The sequence below is a fragment of the Mixophyes fleayi genome, chromosome 11 (assembly GCF_038048845.1).
Source record: "Mixophyes fleayi isolate aMixFle1 chromosome 11, aMixFle1.hap1, whole genome shotgun sequence".
In the NCBI taxonomy this organism is placed as follows: domain Eukaryota; kingdom Metazoa; phylum Chordata; class Amphibia; order Anura; family Limnodynastidae; genus Mixophyes; species Mixophyes fleayi.
In genome coordinates, this window is record NC_134412.1 from 97,331,035 (window position 1) to 97,346,584 (window position 15,550).

General features: G+C 43.6%; 1 protein-coding gene across 2 annotated transcripts in view; it reads left to right on the forward strand.

Moving 5' to 3' along the window:
* TMEM45B (transmembrane protein 45B) overlaps window positions 1-10,399 on the forward strand; it is a 31,907-nt gene extending 21,508 nt beyond the window's left edge. The window contains exons 1-6 of one of the 2 annotated variants that reach the window (XM_075190526.1): window positions 403-1,014; window positions 4,861-5,052; window positions 5,248-5,454; window positions 5,586-5,770; window positions 6,091-6,236; window positions 7,610-10,399. In XM_075190526.1, the coding sequence (XP_075046627.1) occupies window positions 4,869-5,052; window positions 5,248-5,454; window positions 5,586-5,770; window positions 6,091-6,236; window positions 7,610-7,724 (837 nt within the window). In that variant the 5' untranslated portion in view covers window positions 403-1,014; window positions 4,861-4,868 and the 3' untranslated portion in view covers window positions 7,725-10,399. Of the gene's footprint in view, window positions 1-402; window positions 1,015-4,860; window positions 5,053-5,247; window positions 5,455-5,585; window positions 5,771-6,090; window positions 6,237-7,609 lie in introns of those variants that run through there. The other variant, XM_075190525.1, reaches the window with a different exon arrangement.
* The last annotated feature ends 5,151 nt before the right edge of the window (window positions 10,400-15,550 follow it).

Below are 15,550 nucleotides of genomic sequence, written 5' to 3' on the forward strand. Positions count from 1 at the left end.
GACCTGCGATGGATAGATTATTGCAGGTTGTCGGACACGCTGCTTCAGCAACAACCTTCTGCCCCAGGTGACATCCAGACTTTAGACTTTGAGTCCTGGAGGCACCTATGTGGGGGAATATCTCCCAATGCTGGTTGATCTTCTTTTAGTTTGGGGTAGGGGGGAGATTTCCACTAGTAGCGTTTGTCTTTAAAGCAAACCTTATAATGAGCCAGAGAATTGGTTTATCTGTTGAAATATTAATGGCCCCCTAACGTGTAGCTTTGTGGCAGGGTTCGAAACTGGTGCTGTGCGAGAGAGGCGGCTGCCCAGCACACAATGCTGAAGGGGGGCGCAATTTATAAATATTTTGATGGTAATTTGATTAAAATTGGAGGCCAGGAGGGCAGCAGTTTCCTTTCTGTGCTTTGTGCAGTCCAGGAATGTGTGTGGTCATGTAGAGATCACATTGTGGAGCACACTGCAGGCACAAATCTCCGACCAGCCTGCAGATTACGTATGTTGTGTCTGATTCTAATTTTGCTGCCAGGTTTTGTGTGGGTGTGTCGTAACTGGATGTTTGTTAGAGGCATTGTCTGTTGTGATTGCTACACTGACAACTTTTGCAGAATGGGATTAATGGGCTTGAAAAACCGGATTGTGGCATGTAATGTATGTGTGAACCGAACGATTCAAAACACAAGTGGCTCTCAGTAACATCACTTAATACTTGTATAAGTGACTCATGTGTTGCAGACTGTCAGACATTTCTATTACCACTTGGAGCATATACAAGATTTCACATATACATTAGAGATTGGCAGCCTGTAAGTGTTCAGCTGTGGTGGAGCGAAGAGTCTTAGAATACCCTGTGGTAGCTCAAATCGGGTAGAGGAGGAGATCCTAAAGCATTAACAGCTTGGAGAAACCCTTTGACTTTTCTGGGATACCCCCCACCCCAATCAGCAGTGATCACCAGAACATGGGTACGGCTGACTGCCCAGAGGAGCGAGGGGAGGGCAACATCAGACACAGGTTAGTCGGTTGTCAGTGCAGGTGTCTGGGGGAGGTCACTTCACGGACATCACTTTCCTTCATTGACAACTGTGTAAATGTCCTCACCGCTTTGTTGAAGGGGGGGTCGTGTAATAATAAATATATTATGTTGTTTTTTTTGTTTTGTTTTATATATATATATATATATATATATTTGATAAGCCGGAGTTGAGGACCTGGTAGCTGTAGAAATGAGCAAGACTTGTTCTTTGTGTGTTTGAGTTTCCCAGCAAAACCATTAATCTAAACATGTGTTTTGGGGCAAAGGCAGGAACATATTTTCTATAAGAAATTACAGGCGGAAATGCAGTCACTTTAAAAATAAAACCTCTCTGCTTTTCGTACTATTATTTTTCCTTTTATTTTCTTTTTAATTAACTTTTCAGTAATGATTAATGAATGATTGTGACTGTAACAAGTAGATTCGTGCAGTTCTCATCCCCTGGGGACGCCATCTGTACTTCTCCGCGGTGACCGTCATCCGGAGGTCGTGCGATTCACACGACTTGGGAAGTGGAAGACACCAGGGACACGTAATAGTCTCCATTGCTCTGCTGTAATTAATTATCATCATTTTTCACGTCTGATCTCAAGGTGTCTTAATCCTTTGTGATTTACAACATGACCTGGACCAAGCCACCCAGAGCTGGATTAAGGCTCTGGGGGGCCTGGGACACTTAGGACAGGATGGCCCCTATGATGTAACATAGTTATCATTTTAGACAAATACACAGGCAGTACTGTCTGCACTACAGTTAGATGCACGCAGCTCTACCTTCATGAGTAGTACAGTGTGATGAGGGACATATCTCCCAACTGTCCTTGTAGTCGGACCAAATCTCACTAAATGATACAGTCACCCAAATTTGGCATTGCTCCAACAGATTCAGGACAGTTGGCAGACTGTCCTGCTCTCTCCTATCTGTTCTTATCACTTTCACCACTTGTGGCTGCTGGTGTCTTTAGATCAGTTGCTGCTTGTCTGGATCCTGGAATGTTGGGGGCCCTATTTTGATTTTATTTTTTTTTGAAAACTCCAACCAGGCTCAATACTACCCACGTTTAAGACCTCCCTCCTAAAATGCCATCGCCATCATTAAATTACTAATATTCACATAATAAATAGTCCTCTTTCTCCCTAAACTCAGTCCCATATCAATTAATAGCCTCCAAACCACCCCAGTATTACATTAAAGGACCGATCACTTCACCTTGAATTAATAGGCCTGACTATTAAATTAAAAAGCCCCACCATCACCCCGCATAATAATTAATTGCACCTACCATTACAACACTCCACCATTAAATGAATAGCTCCCCTCCTCCACGTACCTTCATCCAGCCACACTGTTGGAGAGGCAGACTATTCTGTCATGTGGTGCGTGTCCCATGTGATGTGATCAGAGGAGGTGAAGGGAGAGAGGAACGGATCATAAGATGAACCATACAGTGCTATATATCTGGTCTGTGGGGCCCCCTGAGGGAGCGCTGCCTGGGCACGTGCCCTTAATGCGGCTCTAGTCCATCAAGAAGCATGGTGCAGGAAGGAAGGGTTTGACAGATCCCTCAGACACATGGCTGTACTCTCTCCATCGGACTAGCAGTGTAACGAGCTGTTCTGGTGCACAAGACCCCATAGTGCCAGCTTTGCATCTGTCCCCAGGAAGAAGGACCAACCAAAGTCCTGTTTATGCAGATTCCAGGCACCATAGAAAGTCTGCATCGTCTCAAGTGACCAGTATAACCTCCCACCCACTGCACCTGCCACGGCTGTCCGTACGCAAGTGTCCAGTTCCACATTGTCCCCTTCCACAGTCAGTCAGCAACATTTTGGCCATTTCTCTGGGTGTACAAGTATGTCCTTCATACCGTACCTATAAAAAGTACTCATCACTTTCAAATGTTTTACATTTTAATTTCAAATTTAATAGGTTTATTCTGCATTATCTGTTAATTACAATTATAAGTCTGACATTGATTGATGATAATACTTGTAATAGCACCTACTTACAGCTGGGAGTCTAGCTTTGCACATCTGGACACTGCATTTACCAGACATTCTTCTTTCCAACATTTCTCTGGTTTTATCAGGTTAAATGAGGAATGTTTGTGAACAGCAATTTTGATGTCATTTCACAGGTTGTCGGTGGTATTAAGATCTGAGCCTTAACATTATAATGAGAGTTCTTGCACATTGGGCTGAGGTGGTGTAAGGGACATTCTGTATGAGTGAATCTCGAGGGTTAAACACGCCTTGTTGCCCCAGCACATGAAGAACTGTTTGTACATAATGTGTTTGGATAAAACGTCTCATTTTACTACATCTCCGGGTATGTGAGGGGTTTTCCAGGAGGTGTCTCGGTTTAGTACCCATCTAGTGAACGGTTGTTTTGCATCTCCTTCCTGAAATTCTAGATTTTCCAGGAGCGGAAAGAATACAGAGGTGTGAGGTGTAATTTGTCAGATCTCAGAGCCAATTTTCCAATCTCTACATTACAATAAATCTTAATTATACTTTTGTTCACACTCCAGTGTACCGTAAATAGAATTTGGCAAACTATATTGTAATATAGGCGGTTGCTGTAATTTTGACCATACTAATAGTTTGATAGCACTAATATTAGGGAGAAAATATATCCCCATTCAAGAATGTTAACAGGATCGCTCAGGTGATTATTTATGGACTAGGTTCCATCAAGATAGTGTTGGACTCAATTGGATATATTGCTGGAACTTTGCCTGGAGCCTTTTTCTCTTTGCTTGTTTGAAAAGAAAAGAAAGTCAGTTACAGAATGTGGAGATGGTTGTCAGGCCACATGAAAGTAGTGTAATAATACAATATACTTAGTGATGACCATCACCTTGAGCATGGGACGAGAGCAAATATTCATTCTCTTAATCCAGTGGTTCCCCAACTGTGCGCCTACACTCCCTGGGGTGCCTTGGAGATCTCACAGGGGTTCTTCGGCCAGGGCCAGTGGTAAGCAATGGGGGTACTACTTGGTTATTATTTTGGCTATGGGGTGCCTTGAAAAATGTTTGGAAATCCTAAGGGTGCCTTGAACTGAAAAAGTTTGGAATCCAGTGTCTTAATCCCTCTGAGGGTGACTGTCACACTCATCCTCAAACTACTGGAATTGCAATTTTGCATGTACGTTTCACCATTCCTATGAACTGACTGTCTTCAAAGATGGGATTAAACAAAGAAAGCTTTGTGTCACAATTTTATAAAGGGGATGATATGTGCAGGATAGTGGCAAAGTGGTTAGCATTGCTGGCTCACAGCGTTGGGGTCCTAAATTTGTTTTTGACCAGGGTCTTATAGTTGTATGGAGTTTGCACGGTCTCCGTTTTCCCTGTGTTTAAATAGAGACTTAAAAGTTTAATATGTTTGCCCTGTATCTATATTTTTGGATGGTACTTCTCTTTCCTTCAGACAGGTCATAATACTCTACACACAGTCTATAATATCGTTGGCACAGTGGTTTCCTAATACAATAAAGCCATCAATTCATGCTGCTTGTTCATTTCAATGATAAGAGCGTGTTAACTTTCTCTCTAGTTGATGAACAGGGTTATTGTAATGCTCCAACTAAGACTTATCTATCTGTCCCGTATTTAGTCTGTACTTTTAGTTTTTACATATACTTATCCTTTGTCCTTGAATAAGAAAGGTATTGGTGAAATCCCCCCCCCCCCCCCCCCAATCCTCTTGTATCGGTCATTGAGTTGAGTAAAGACTTTTCCCTGCAATTAATCCCGTTTAATCTTATTGGGAGGACATTCTTTGGGACCTTTAGATTATATAATTTTCTGTTGTTTCAGGTAAATAAATGGCAAACTTTAAAGGTCATGCCCTGCCGGGCAGTTTCTTCATCGTTTTCGGTTTGTGGTGGTCCGTGATATATCCCCTCAAATACTTTAAAACCAAAGTAAAAGGAAACTGTCGCCCCAACAAAGGTTACCAGCGTCTGGAGCTTATTGAAGGAATAATGAAAGTCTTCTTCACTCTTGTGGGTAAGATCTTCCACAGGACTCAATGTTTGTACATAGAGGTTGAGATCACTGTTCTCTTGGGAATTAAGTTGAAGGTAGTTGGGAACACTTTCAGAGACAATGAGCTTAATTTGCATGACAACGTTCTGGAAGACTGATGACATCTTTGTAGAGAAATGTTGGCGTATTATTTCAACATTGACACTTGTTCTGCAGGGATGTTGGCCGAGCAGTTTGTACCAGACGGACCGCACATGCATCTTGCCACCAAGGACGGCTGGGTAAAGCTTATGAACTGGCAGCATACAACAATGTACTTTTTCTATGGTCTCTCCGGAGTGGTGGACATCCTGACATACTTCCCTCTGAAAGTTCCAAAGGGGATGGACCGTTTGTCCTTGGCATTGGCTGTTTTCATTGAAGGTAAGAGAGTTGTCTCCTCTTTTTTACTTTTTCATCTCAGACTTGTGTATCTTCCGGTTCGTCTTAGTCATTTTATGGAGTCCCGACCACTGTCTTAGAAAAATAACCATTGACTTTTCTCTTTTCCACAGGTCTTCTCTTCTATTACCATGTCCACAATCGACCACCCCTTGACCAGCATATTCATTCCTTGCTTCTCATAGCTGTGTTTGGAGGGTCTATTACTATTATGATTGAAGTGTTTCTGAACAACAACATTGTCCTTGAATTATTTCGTACTAGTTTAGCCATCCTCCAAGGAACCTGGTTCTGGCAGGTAGTTATCGACTTGACTGTATATCTGCTATTATTCTACGACACTCTACGCGCATCATTCGAAGCCTACACAGTCATTACTTATGATTGTGTTCAGAATCATGTCCTTAATAATAATCAGTTGACTGCAGTGGCTCAACTACCGCCAAGGGTACAAGGCCCGGAGATGAACCTTGCCACCTTGTACAACGGATGTAGTTCCTGCCATATTGTTATTCCACAAAATGCACAACCCATCTCTCAATAATACAGCATATTTCAGGTAGATTGGAGCTCATTGTAAAACACACAGATGTCTCATACATTATTGTTTTGTTGTAGATCGGGTTTGTACTATATCCCCTTGGAGGAGCCCCGGAGTGGAACCAGACAGATCATGAGAATATCATGTTTATCACCATGTGTTTCTGCTGGCATTATGCTGTTGCCTTGTTGATTGTTGCCATCAATTATTTCTTGGTTTATTGGTAAGTGCAATGGAATAAACCACACGTAGGTGATTTGGTAGGGATCAATGTCTTCTGCAGACCGCGGTTCCATATTCTGGTTCTATAGAAGATGCTCTCTCCTGTGTTCTGAGCTCTTTGTACTCCGTCCTATTCTCTCAATGAATCGGCTTTATGCAGATGTCAATGCTGGGTACGATTTATCCCAACTCTAAAGTGCAGTATAAGAATAGAGCTGACTAGTATGTGTGACGCATGCAGAGTATGCATCATTAGCCCTACGTGGAAACATTTGCTGCATTTTCTGCACCTAACCCTAATTCAGCCCCTTTAGTTTAGTGATAATTCATTGTCTGCATCAGGAGTGATTATAATGCAGAGTTAGCAACTGACCACCAATTTCAACTGTTTTATAGGTAATGATGTATAAATGTGACGATTAGTCAGAATGCACCTCTGGTTGGTGTTAGTTAGTATACATCTATATACATAAGTATATGTACATTGGGTGGAGCTCCGCTCTATACCTAAATCTGTGGGAGCTCCGCTCTACAAACACTTCTGTGGAATCTCTACACACACACGTCTGTGTAGAGCTCCGATCTATACATATATACACACACACACACACACACACGTCTGTGTAGAGCTCCGATCTATACATATACACACACACACACACACACACACACACGTCTGTGTAGAGCTCCACTCTATACATATACACACACACACACGTCTGTGTAGAGCTCCGATCTATACATATACACACACACACACACACACACGTCTGTGTAGAGCTCCACTCTATACATATACACACACACACACACACACACACACACACACACACACGTCTGTGTAGAGCTCCACTCTATACATATACACACACACACACACTCACACACGTCTGTGTAGAGCTCCACTCTATACATATACACACACACACACACACACACGTCTGTGTAGAGCTCCGATCTATACATATACACACACACACACACACACACACACACACACACACACACACACACACACACGTCTGTGTAGAGCTCCACTCTATACATATATATACACACACACACACACACACACGTCTGTGTAGAGCTCCACTCTATACATATACACACACACACACACACACACACGTCTGTGTAGAGCTCCACTCTATACATATACACACACACACACACACACACACGTCTGTGTAGAGCTCCACTCTATACATATACACACACACACGTCTGTGTAGAGCTCCACTCTATACATATACACACACACACACACACACACACACGTCTGTGTAGAGCTCCGCTCTATGGGTAATGAGAATTACACTTTGTTCGGATAGACACAGTAAATGTATCTTTAATGACCAATGCTTTCTGTTTCAGCTGCATAAGGAGGAATAAGGGACAAGCTGGAGAGGTGAATATTGGGATCAAGAAGATAAAACCTCACAACACAGAGGCTCAGGCTGCTCTTCTTGCTGCCTCGGATGAGGAATAGAGAGGGACGCGCAGATTACTGACAACAATGCAGGAGGATGATGTCCTTATATCCACTGTACAGCTATTTCTCCAGAACGCATCCTCTGGTCATATGGCTTTGTCTTTGCAATGGACGAAGAAATACAGAATTGTATGGGTTTATATTCAAATTGATTAAGGAACTTAGACGAATTCTCTGAAGCTGATCATAGCATCCTCTGGCTGATGTGTGTAAACTCATCCCACAGCAGAGATCATCTTGTGTACTAACAAGTTCTGGGAACCTAAGGCGCTAAACCGTCACCTTTGATATGCAAATTGCACTAAATTGGCCTTTTTCAATCTGTACTCTGTTAAATTGAAGACTTTTTACTGTTTTTGTTTTGAGCTTGGAAGAAATGTATTATAAAAGCAGTGAAATCAAGCAGTAGGTTGTAACAGTCACAGTTTTCACAATATCTTCACTACTGACACAGAAGAACATTTGCTGAACGCACCTTGCGTACAAGTGATCACATCTTGCTGCATTACCAGATGTTTTACAGAGGGCTTTGTGTGCTGCCCACTCTTGCAAGTCTATAAGAAGAGATCCGGGGAAAACATGATTTCAATTTATACTTAAGCTGTATATTTAGGACAGACTAAATGACATTGGTGCTTTACCTTTATCATAGTAAATTTTGTTTTCTAAACGTGGTAATATTTTTTTTTTCAGGGAGGGGAGGAGATTGTGTAGCTATAATATAGCCCATAAAATTGATCATTATCATTTTGTGCCAAATTACAAAATTGTAGATTTTGACTGTTCATTATCATCAACATTTATTTATATATCGCCACTAATTCCACAGCGCTGTACAGAGAACTCATTCACTTTGCCCCATTGGAGCTTACAGTCTAAATTCCCTAACACACACACACACACACACACTCCGACACAGAGAGACACATTGACTAGGGTCAATTTCATAGCAGCCAATTACCTACCAGTATGTTTTTTAGAGTGTGGGAGGAAACCGGAGCTCTCGGAGGAAACCCACGCAAACATGGGGAGAACATACAAACTCCTCACAGATAAGGCCATGGTCGGGAATTGAACTCATGACACCAGTGCTGTGAGGCAGAGGTGCTAACCACTGAGCCACAGTGACTGTTTAAAACTAATTAAAATTATAATACTGCAGCGCAGGAACCCCCCCACCCCTCACACTGCTGGCAATACTCCAAGCAGAATCATTGGGATTATTATCCCAGCTATGTAGTGGGAGAGGAAGGAAAAAAATGTCCAGCTACGCAAGTGTGTCAACTCTTATCCCAAGTGAAGCTACTTCCTGTTACCTAAGTAAATTATGCTGGAGAGTAAAGATGATTGGTGCAATTAAAGATCTATTACTTTTTTTCATCAAATGGGATGGCCTGGCTCACATGTATATCCTGGTAACTGTACACAGGTACGTCTGCTGAATCTGTGATACTTTGCTGTTACTCAACCTACACAGGAGTAGAAGGTGAGAGAGGTAAAGGGGTAGAAATACTCCACCTCCACCACCAGGCAAGCAGCAGCTACATCAATACAACCTCAATGGCACATTTCAGGCCACTTTACCAGGAATGTATCAGCCAAAATATTAAGCGGATCACAGAATTTTAAACCCGTACCTTAAAAGTTATTAAATACATCTATAACTTAAAATAACTATTAAAGTTTAGACAATATCAAATCAAGCTCTATACGGTTAGGAATCAGCATTACATTCAGTAAAGCAATGTAGTGCCCAGTTAGATGGTTTCAAGAGCGACCAATATAGCGGCGTATTGTCTTCTGAACCAAATTATGCAACAGAAATAGCTGCGCAGGCCGAGACTAAGACAATAAGTGACGTCTGTGTTCTTTTATGTTACACGTGCTGCGGTTATTACTATTGTTTTCAGCCATAAATGATCGTGCAGTAAATGGTGCTATAAGCTTCTATAAATACGTGTAACAATAGTATCGTTATATATGGAGAGTTTTATGACAAACAATTTTTTCACTGAGTGATTTGTGTATCACAGACTGATTTTACTGTGATAAACCTGTTCTATTGATCATGCACCGAAAAGAGATCACGTCTTCATCAGCGCTCAGTCACAATTCTTTCATGTACTGGACAAATGTTCAAACTTGTATATAAATAGAGTGGGAGAGAATATTATTCCTTGTGTAGAAGGCGCACTGCAGCCTGACATACGCCTATCTGTGTAGAGTATCTTTGCATTTTTCACAAAGTGATCATACGCAGTCGAGGCTGTTCAGACCTGCGGCTCAGCCACTTGCCAATCATTACACCTGTACGGTGAGGACATATTTGAGCATTTGTATATGGAATCAGACTGGGATACAGTTTGATTTGCAGGTGGTTAGGGGCAGGTGTTAGAAGCAGATGATGATTATGATGAACACCCAAACTGCAAAGTGCTAGTAAATTACAAGCAAATGATTCGCAGACGCTTACTGAGACTCTAGTAGTTACTCATCCATAGATTAGGATTTGTCGAGCGTGTTGTAACAAAGAGGAGGAAAAAAAAAATTGTATGCGTGTTGGAATGTTTTTCCTGCTGTAGTAACAAGGTTATTCACATTTATATGATGTTTCACAGCAATAAAGTTTGTAACATAAAATAAAAAGTTTTTGTCCTTGTTCGCAAGTTGAATGCAAGAATCTGAGGGGTGTGTTGTCAAGGGGAAGGATCTTCAGCTCTGAATACAGCAGGCATACGCTTATGTGCAAATATTTCAATCGTAACTTACGTTTACATTCTACTCTCATCCCTCCAGAACCATATCTAGGGCAGAGTACCCGCAGATAGAGAGCAGCCTGTCAGACAGACACAGAATACTGTTGATCAGTGGCAGTGATACCTGTAGTACCCACAGACAGAGAGAAGCCTAAGAGTCACACACAGTATATACTGCTGATAGAGAGCAGCCCGTCAGTCACACACAGTATATACTGCTGACAGAGAGCAGCCCGTCAGTCACACACAGTATATACTGCTGACAGAGAGCAGCCCGTCAGTCACACACAGTATATACTGCTGATAGAGAGCAGCCTGTCAGTCACACAGTATATACTGCTGACAGAGAGCAGCCTGTCAGTCACACACAGTATATACTGCTGATAGGGAGCAGCCTGTCAGTCACACACAGTATATACTGCTGACAGAGAGCAGCCCGTCAGTCACACACAGTATATACTGCTGACAGAGAGCAGCCCGTCAGTCACACACAGTATATACTGCTGACAGAGAGCAGCCCGTCAGTCACACACAGTATATACTGCTGACAGAGAGCAGCCCGTCAGTCACACACAGTATATACTGCTGACAGAGAGCAGCCCGTCAGTCACACACAGTATATACTGCTGACAGAGAGCACCCCGTCAGTCACACACAGTATATACTGCTGATAGAGAGCAGCCTGTCAGTCACACACAGTATATACTGCTGATAGAGAGCAGCCCGTCAGTCACACACAGTATATACTGCTGATAGAGAGCAGCCTGTCAGTCACACAGTATATACTGCTGACAGAGAGCAGCCTGTCAGTCACACACAGTATATACTGCTGACAGAGAGCAGCCCGTCAGTCACACACACAGTATATACTGCTGACAGAGAGCAGCCCGTCAGTCACACACAGTATATACTGCTGATAGAGAGCAGCCTGTCAGTCACACACAGTATATACTGCTGACAGAGAGCACCCCGTCAGTCACACACAGTATATACTGCTGATAGAGAGCAGCCTGTTAGTCACACACAGTATATACTGCTGATAGAGAGCAGCCTGTCAGTCACACACAGTATATACTGCTGATAGAGAGCAGCCTGTCAGTCACACACAGTATATACTGCTGACAGAGAGCACCCCGTCAGTCACACACAGTATATACTGCTGATAGGGAGCAGCCTGTCAGTCACACAGTATATACTGCTGATAGAGAGCAGCCTGTCAGTCACACACAGTATATACTGCTGATAGAGAGCAGCCTGTCAGTCACACACAGTATATACTGCTGATAGAGAGCAGCCTGTCAGTCACACACAGTATATACTGCTGATAGAGAGCAGCCTGTCAGTCACACAGTATATACTGCTGACAGAGAGCAGCCTGTCAGTCACACACAGTATATACTGCTGACAGAGAGCAGCCTGTCAGTCACACACAGTATATACTGCTGATAGGGAGCAGCCTGTCAGTCACACACAGTATATACTGGTGACAGAGAGCAGCCTGTCAGTCACACACAGTATATACTGCTGACAGAGAGCAGCCTGTCAGTCACACACAGTATATACTGCTGATAGGGAGCACCCTGTCAGTCACACACAGTATATACTGCTGATAGAGAGCACCCTGTCAGTCACACACAGTATATACTGCTGACAGAGAGCAGCCTGTCAGTCACACACAGTATATACTGCTGATAGAGAGCAGCCTGTCAGTCACACACAGTATATACTGCTGACAGAGAGCAGCCCGTCAGTCACACACAGTATATACTGCTGATAGAGAGCAGCCTGTCAGTCACACACAGTATATACTGCTGACAGAGAGCAGCCTGTCAGTCACACACAGTATATACTGCTGATAGAGAGCAGCCTGTCAGTCACACACAGTATATACTGCTGATAGAGAGCAGCCTGTCAGTCACACACAGTATATACTGCTGATAGAGAGCAGCCTGTCAGTCACACACAGTATATACTGCTGACAGAGAGCAGCCCGTCAGTCACACACAGTATATACTGCTGACAGAGAGCAGCCCGTCAGTCACACACAGTATATACTGCTGATTGAGAGCAGCCTGTCAGTCACACACAGTATATACTGCTGATAGAGAGCAGCCTGTCAGTCACACACAGTATATACTGCTGATAGAGAGCAGCCTGTCAGTCACACACAGTATATACTGCTGATAGAGAGCAGCCTGTCAGTCACACACAGTATATACTGCTGATAGAGAGCAGCCTGTCAGTCACACACAGTATATACTGCTGATAGAGAGCAGCCTGTCAGTCACACACAGTATATACTGCTGATAGAGAGCAGCCTGTCAGTCACACACAGTATATACTGGTGATAGAGAGCAGCCTGTCAGTCACACACAGTATATACTGCTGACAGAGAGCAGCCCGTCAGTCACACACAGTATATACTGCTGATAGAGAGCAGCCTGTCAGTCACACACAGTATATACTGCTGATAGAGAGCAGCCTGTCAGTCACACACTGTATATACTGCTGACAGAGAGCAGCCTGTCAGTCACACAGTATATACTGGTGATAGAGAGCAGCCTGTCAGTCACACACAGTATATACTGCTGATAGAGAGCAGCCTGTCAGTCACACACAGTATATACTGCTGATAGAGAGCAGCCTGTCAGTCACACACAGTATATACTGCTGATAGAGAGCAGCCTGTCAGTCACACACAGTATATACTGCTGATAGAGAGCAGCCTGTCAGTCACACACTGTATATACTGCTGATAGAGAGCAGCCTGTCAGTCACACACAGTATATACTGCTGATAGAGAGCAGCCTGTCAGTCACACACAGTATATACTGCTGATAGAGAGCAGCCTGTCAGTCACACACAGTATATACTGCTGATAGAGAGCAGCCTGTCAGTCACACACAGTATATACTGCTGACAGAGAGCAGCCTGTCAGTCACACACAGTATATACTGCTGATAGAGAGCAGCCTGTCAGTCACACACAGTATATACTGCTGATAGAGAGCAGCCTGTCAGTCACACACTGTATATACTGCTGATAGAGAGCAGCCTGTCAGTCACACACTGTATATACTGCTGATAGAGAGCAGCCTGTCAGTCACACACAGTATATACTGCTGATAGAGAGCAGCCTGTCAGTCACACACAGTATATACTGGTGATAGAGAGCAGCCTGTCAGTCACACACAGTATATACTGCTGATAGAGAGCAGCCCGTCAGTCACACACAGTATATACTGCTGACAGAGAGCAGCCTGTCAGTCACACACAGTATATACTGCTGACAGAGAGCAGCCTGTCAGTCACACACAGTATATACTGCTGATAGAGAGCAGCCCGTCAGTCACACACAGTATATACTGCTGATAGAGAGCAGCCTGTCAGTCACACACAGTATATACTGCTGACAGAGAGCAGCCTGTCAGTCACACACAGTATATACTGCTGACAGAGAGCAGCCTGTCAGTCACACACAGTATATACTGCTGATAGAGAGCAGCCCGTCAGTCACACACAGTATATACTGCTGATAGAGAGCAGCCTGTCAGTCACACACAGTATATACTGCTGATAGAGAGCAGCCTGTCAGTCACACACAGTATATACTGCTGACAGAGAGCAGCCTGTCAGTCACACACAGTATATACTGCTGACAGAGAGCAGCCTGTCAGTCACACACAGTATATACTGCTGACAGAGAGCAGCCTGTCAGTCACACACAGTATATAGTTTTAAAAAGAAACAGACAGACCATAAACAACCACAGTACACAGATAACAGTAGAACCACATTTGTTTTGATCCTGGCTAATGCCTCAAAACAGTATGGAAATTAATCTCGGAATAATACAATTATATCTCATAATCATTGACTGGACACTCATGTAATATACTGTCTGCATTACCTCTAGGGCCTTCTATAATAAAACTCTAAACTATATATATATATATATAGTGCTCTCTCTATCATCACAAGGACCCTCAGTAACCAGTTACCCCCAGTACTGACTGCTGAGGACGGGGTCACACTGAGCAGCCCCCGCTCTCTGTACCCCACAGATATCTGACAGATCATTGTCATCAGGGATAACATTCTGCACAATAATTATTGTTATCAGACATTATATTTTTTTTTTTTTTTTTAGGAAATACAGATTAGGCGACTTTCACAGAGAATAATACAGTATAATAATGACTAGTTCTGACCCTGACTAACAGTGATATAAATATCTGTGGTAATAACACTGTAACAGTGGAGGATATTGTATAAAATCACCTCAGTGCAGATAGAGTCCAGTTATATAACCCTGTATGCCTCTTGTAAACACATATATACATATATATATAACTCTGCTGCTTATATCACCAACACCCGGGGTACTCAGCTGTCACTGTCAGTGAAGCAGCAGATTCTCCATATGTCAGTCAGGATCCTCTGAGGTAACCTCTGGCTGGATTTTCCCGCCTTTGGAGTGTACCAATCAGCAGAGAGGGGGGGGGGGGGGGTTCTACTTTACACTCCCAGCACTGGTGTTTTCTTTTTTTTAATACATATCCCCTATGGGGCACTGAGCTGACACAAGGAGAAGCAGCAGCAGTATAACTCTCTGAGGTGCCTCTGAAGTCTGACTGCGATGACAGGAGAAGGTGCGAATATATCTCCGGCTCCGGAGCGTACCACTGACAGGGGGAGAATCTCTCACTCACTCCCCGCTGTCTGCTGGTTCAAACGCCCATAGAAAGGAAAGGGCGGGAAAATCTCCCTCCTCGGGATCTTCCACTGAGCAGCCGGCCGTCTTCTTTGTCATAAATAAAACCTCAGACAGTTCAGTCCTGTGAGTGTATATTGTGCCTCTCCTACTGCTCACTCTGGACTCCTTCCGCATCCACAACACCTCCTGCGGCTATAGCGATTCAAGCTCCCCCTCAGCGGGGGACTTGGTATCTCCCAACCTGTCCGGTCCTCAGACGGAGTGCGGCGCTCTCTGCCTTATGGCAGTGTCGGACCCGCCGGGACAGAGTGATGTCAGGCGCTCAGCGCTGTCACCGTCACTAAATACCAC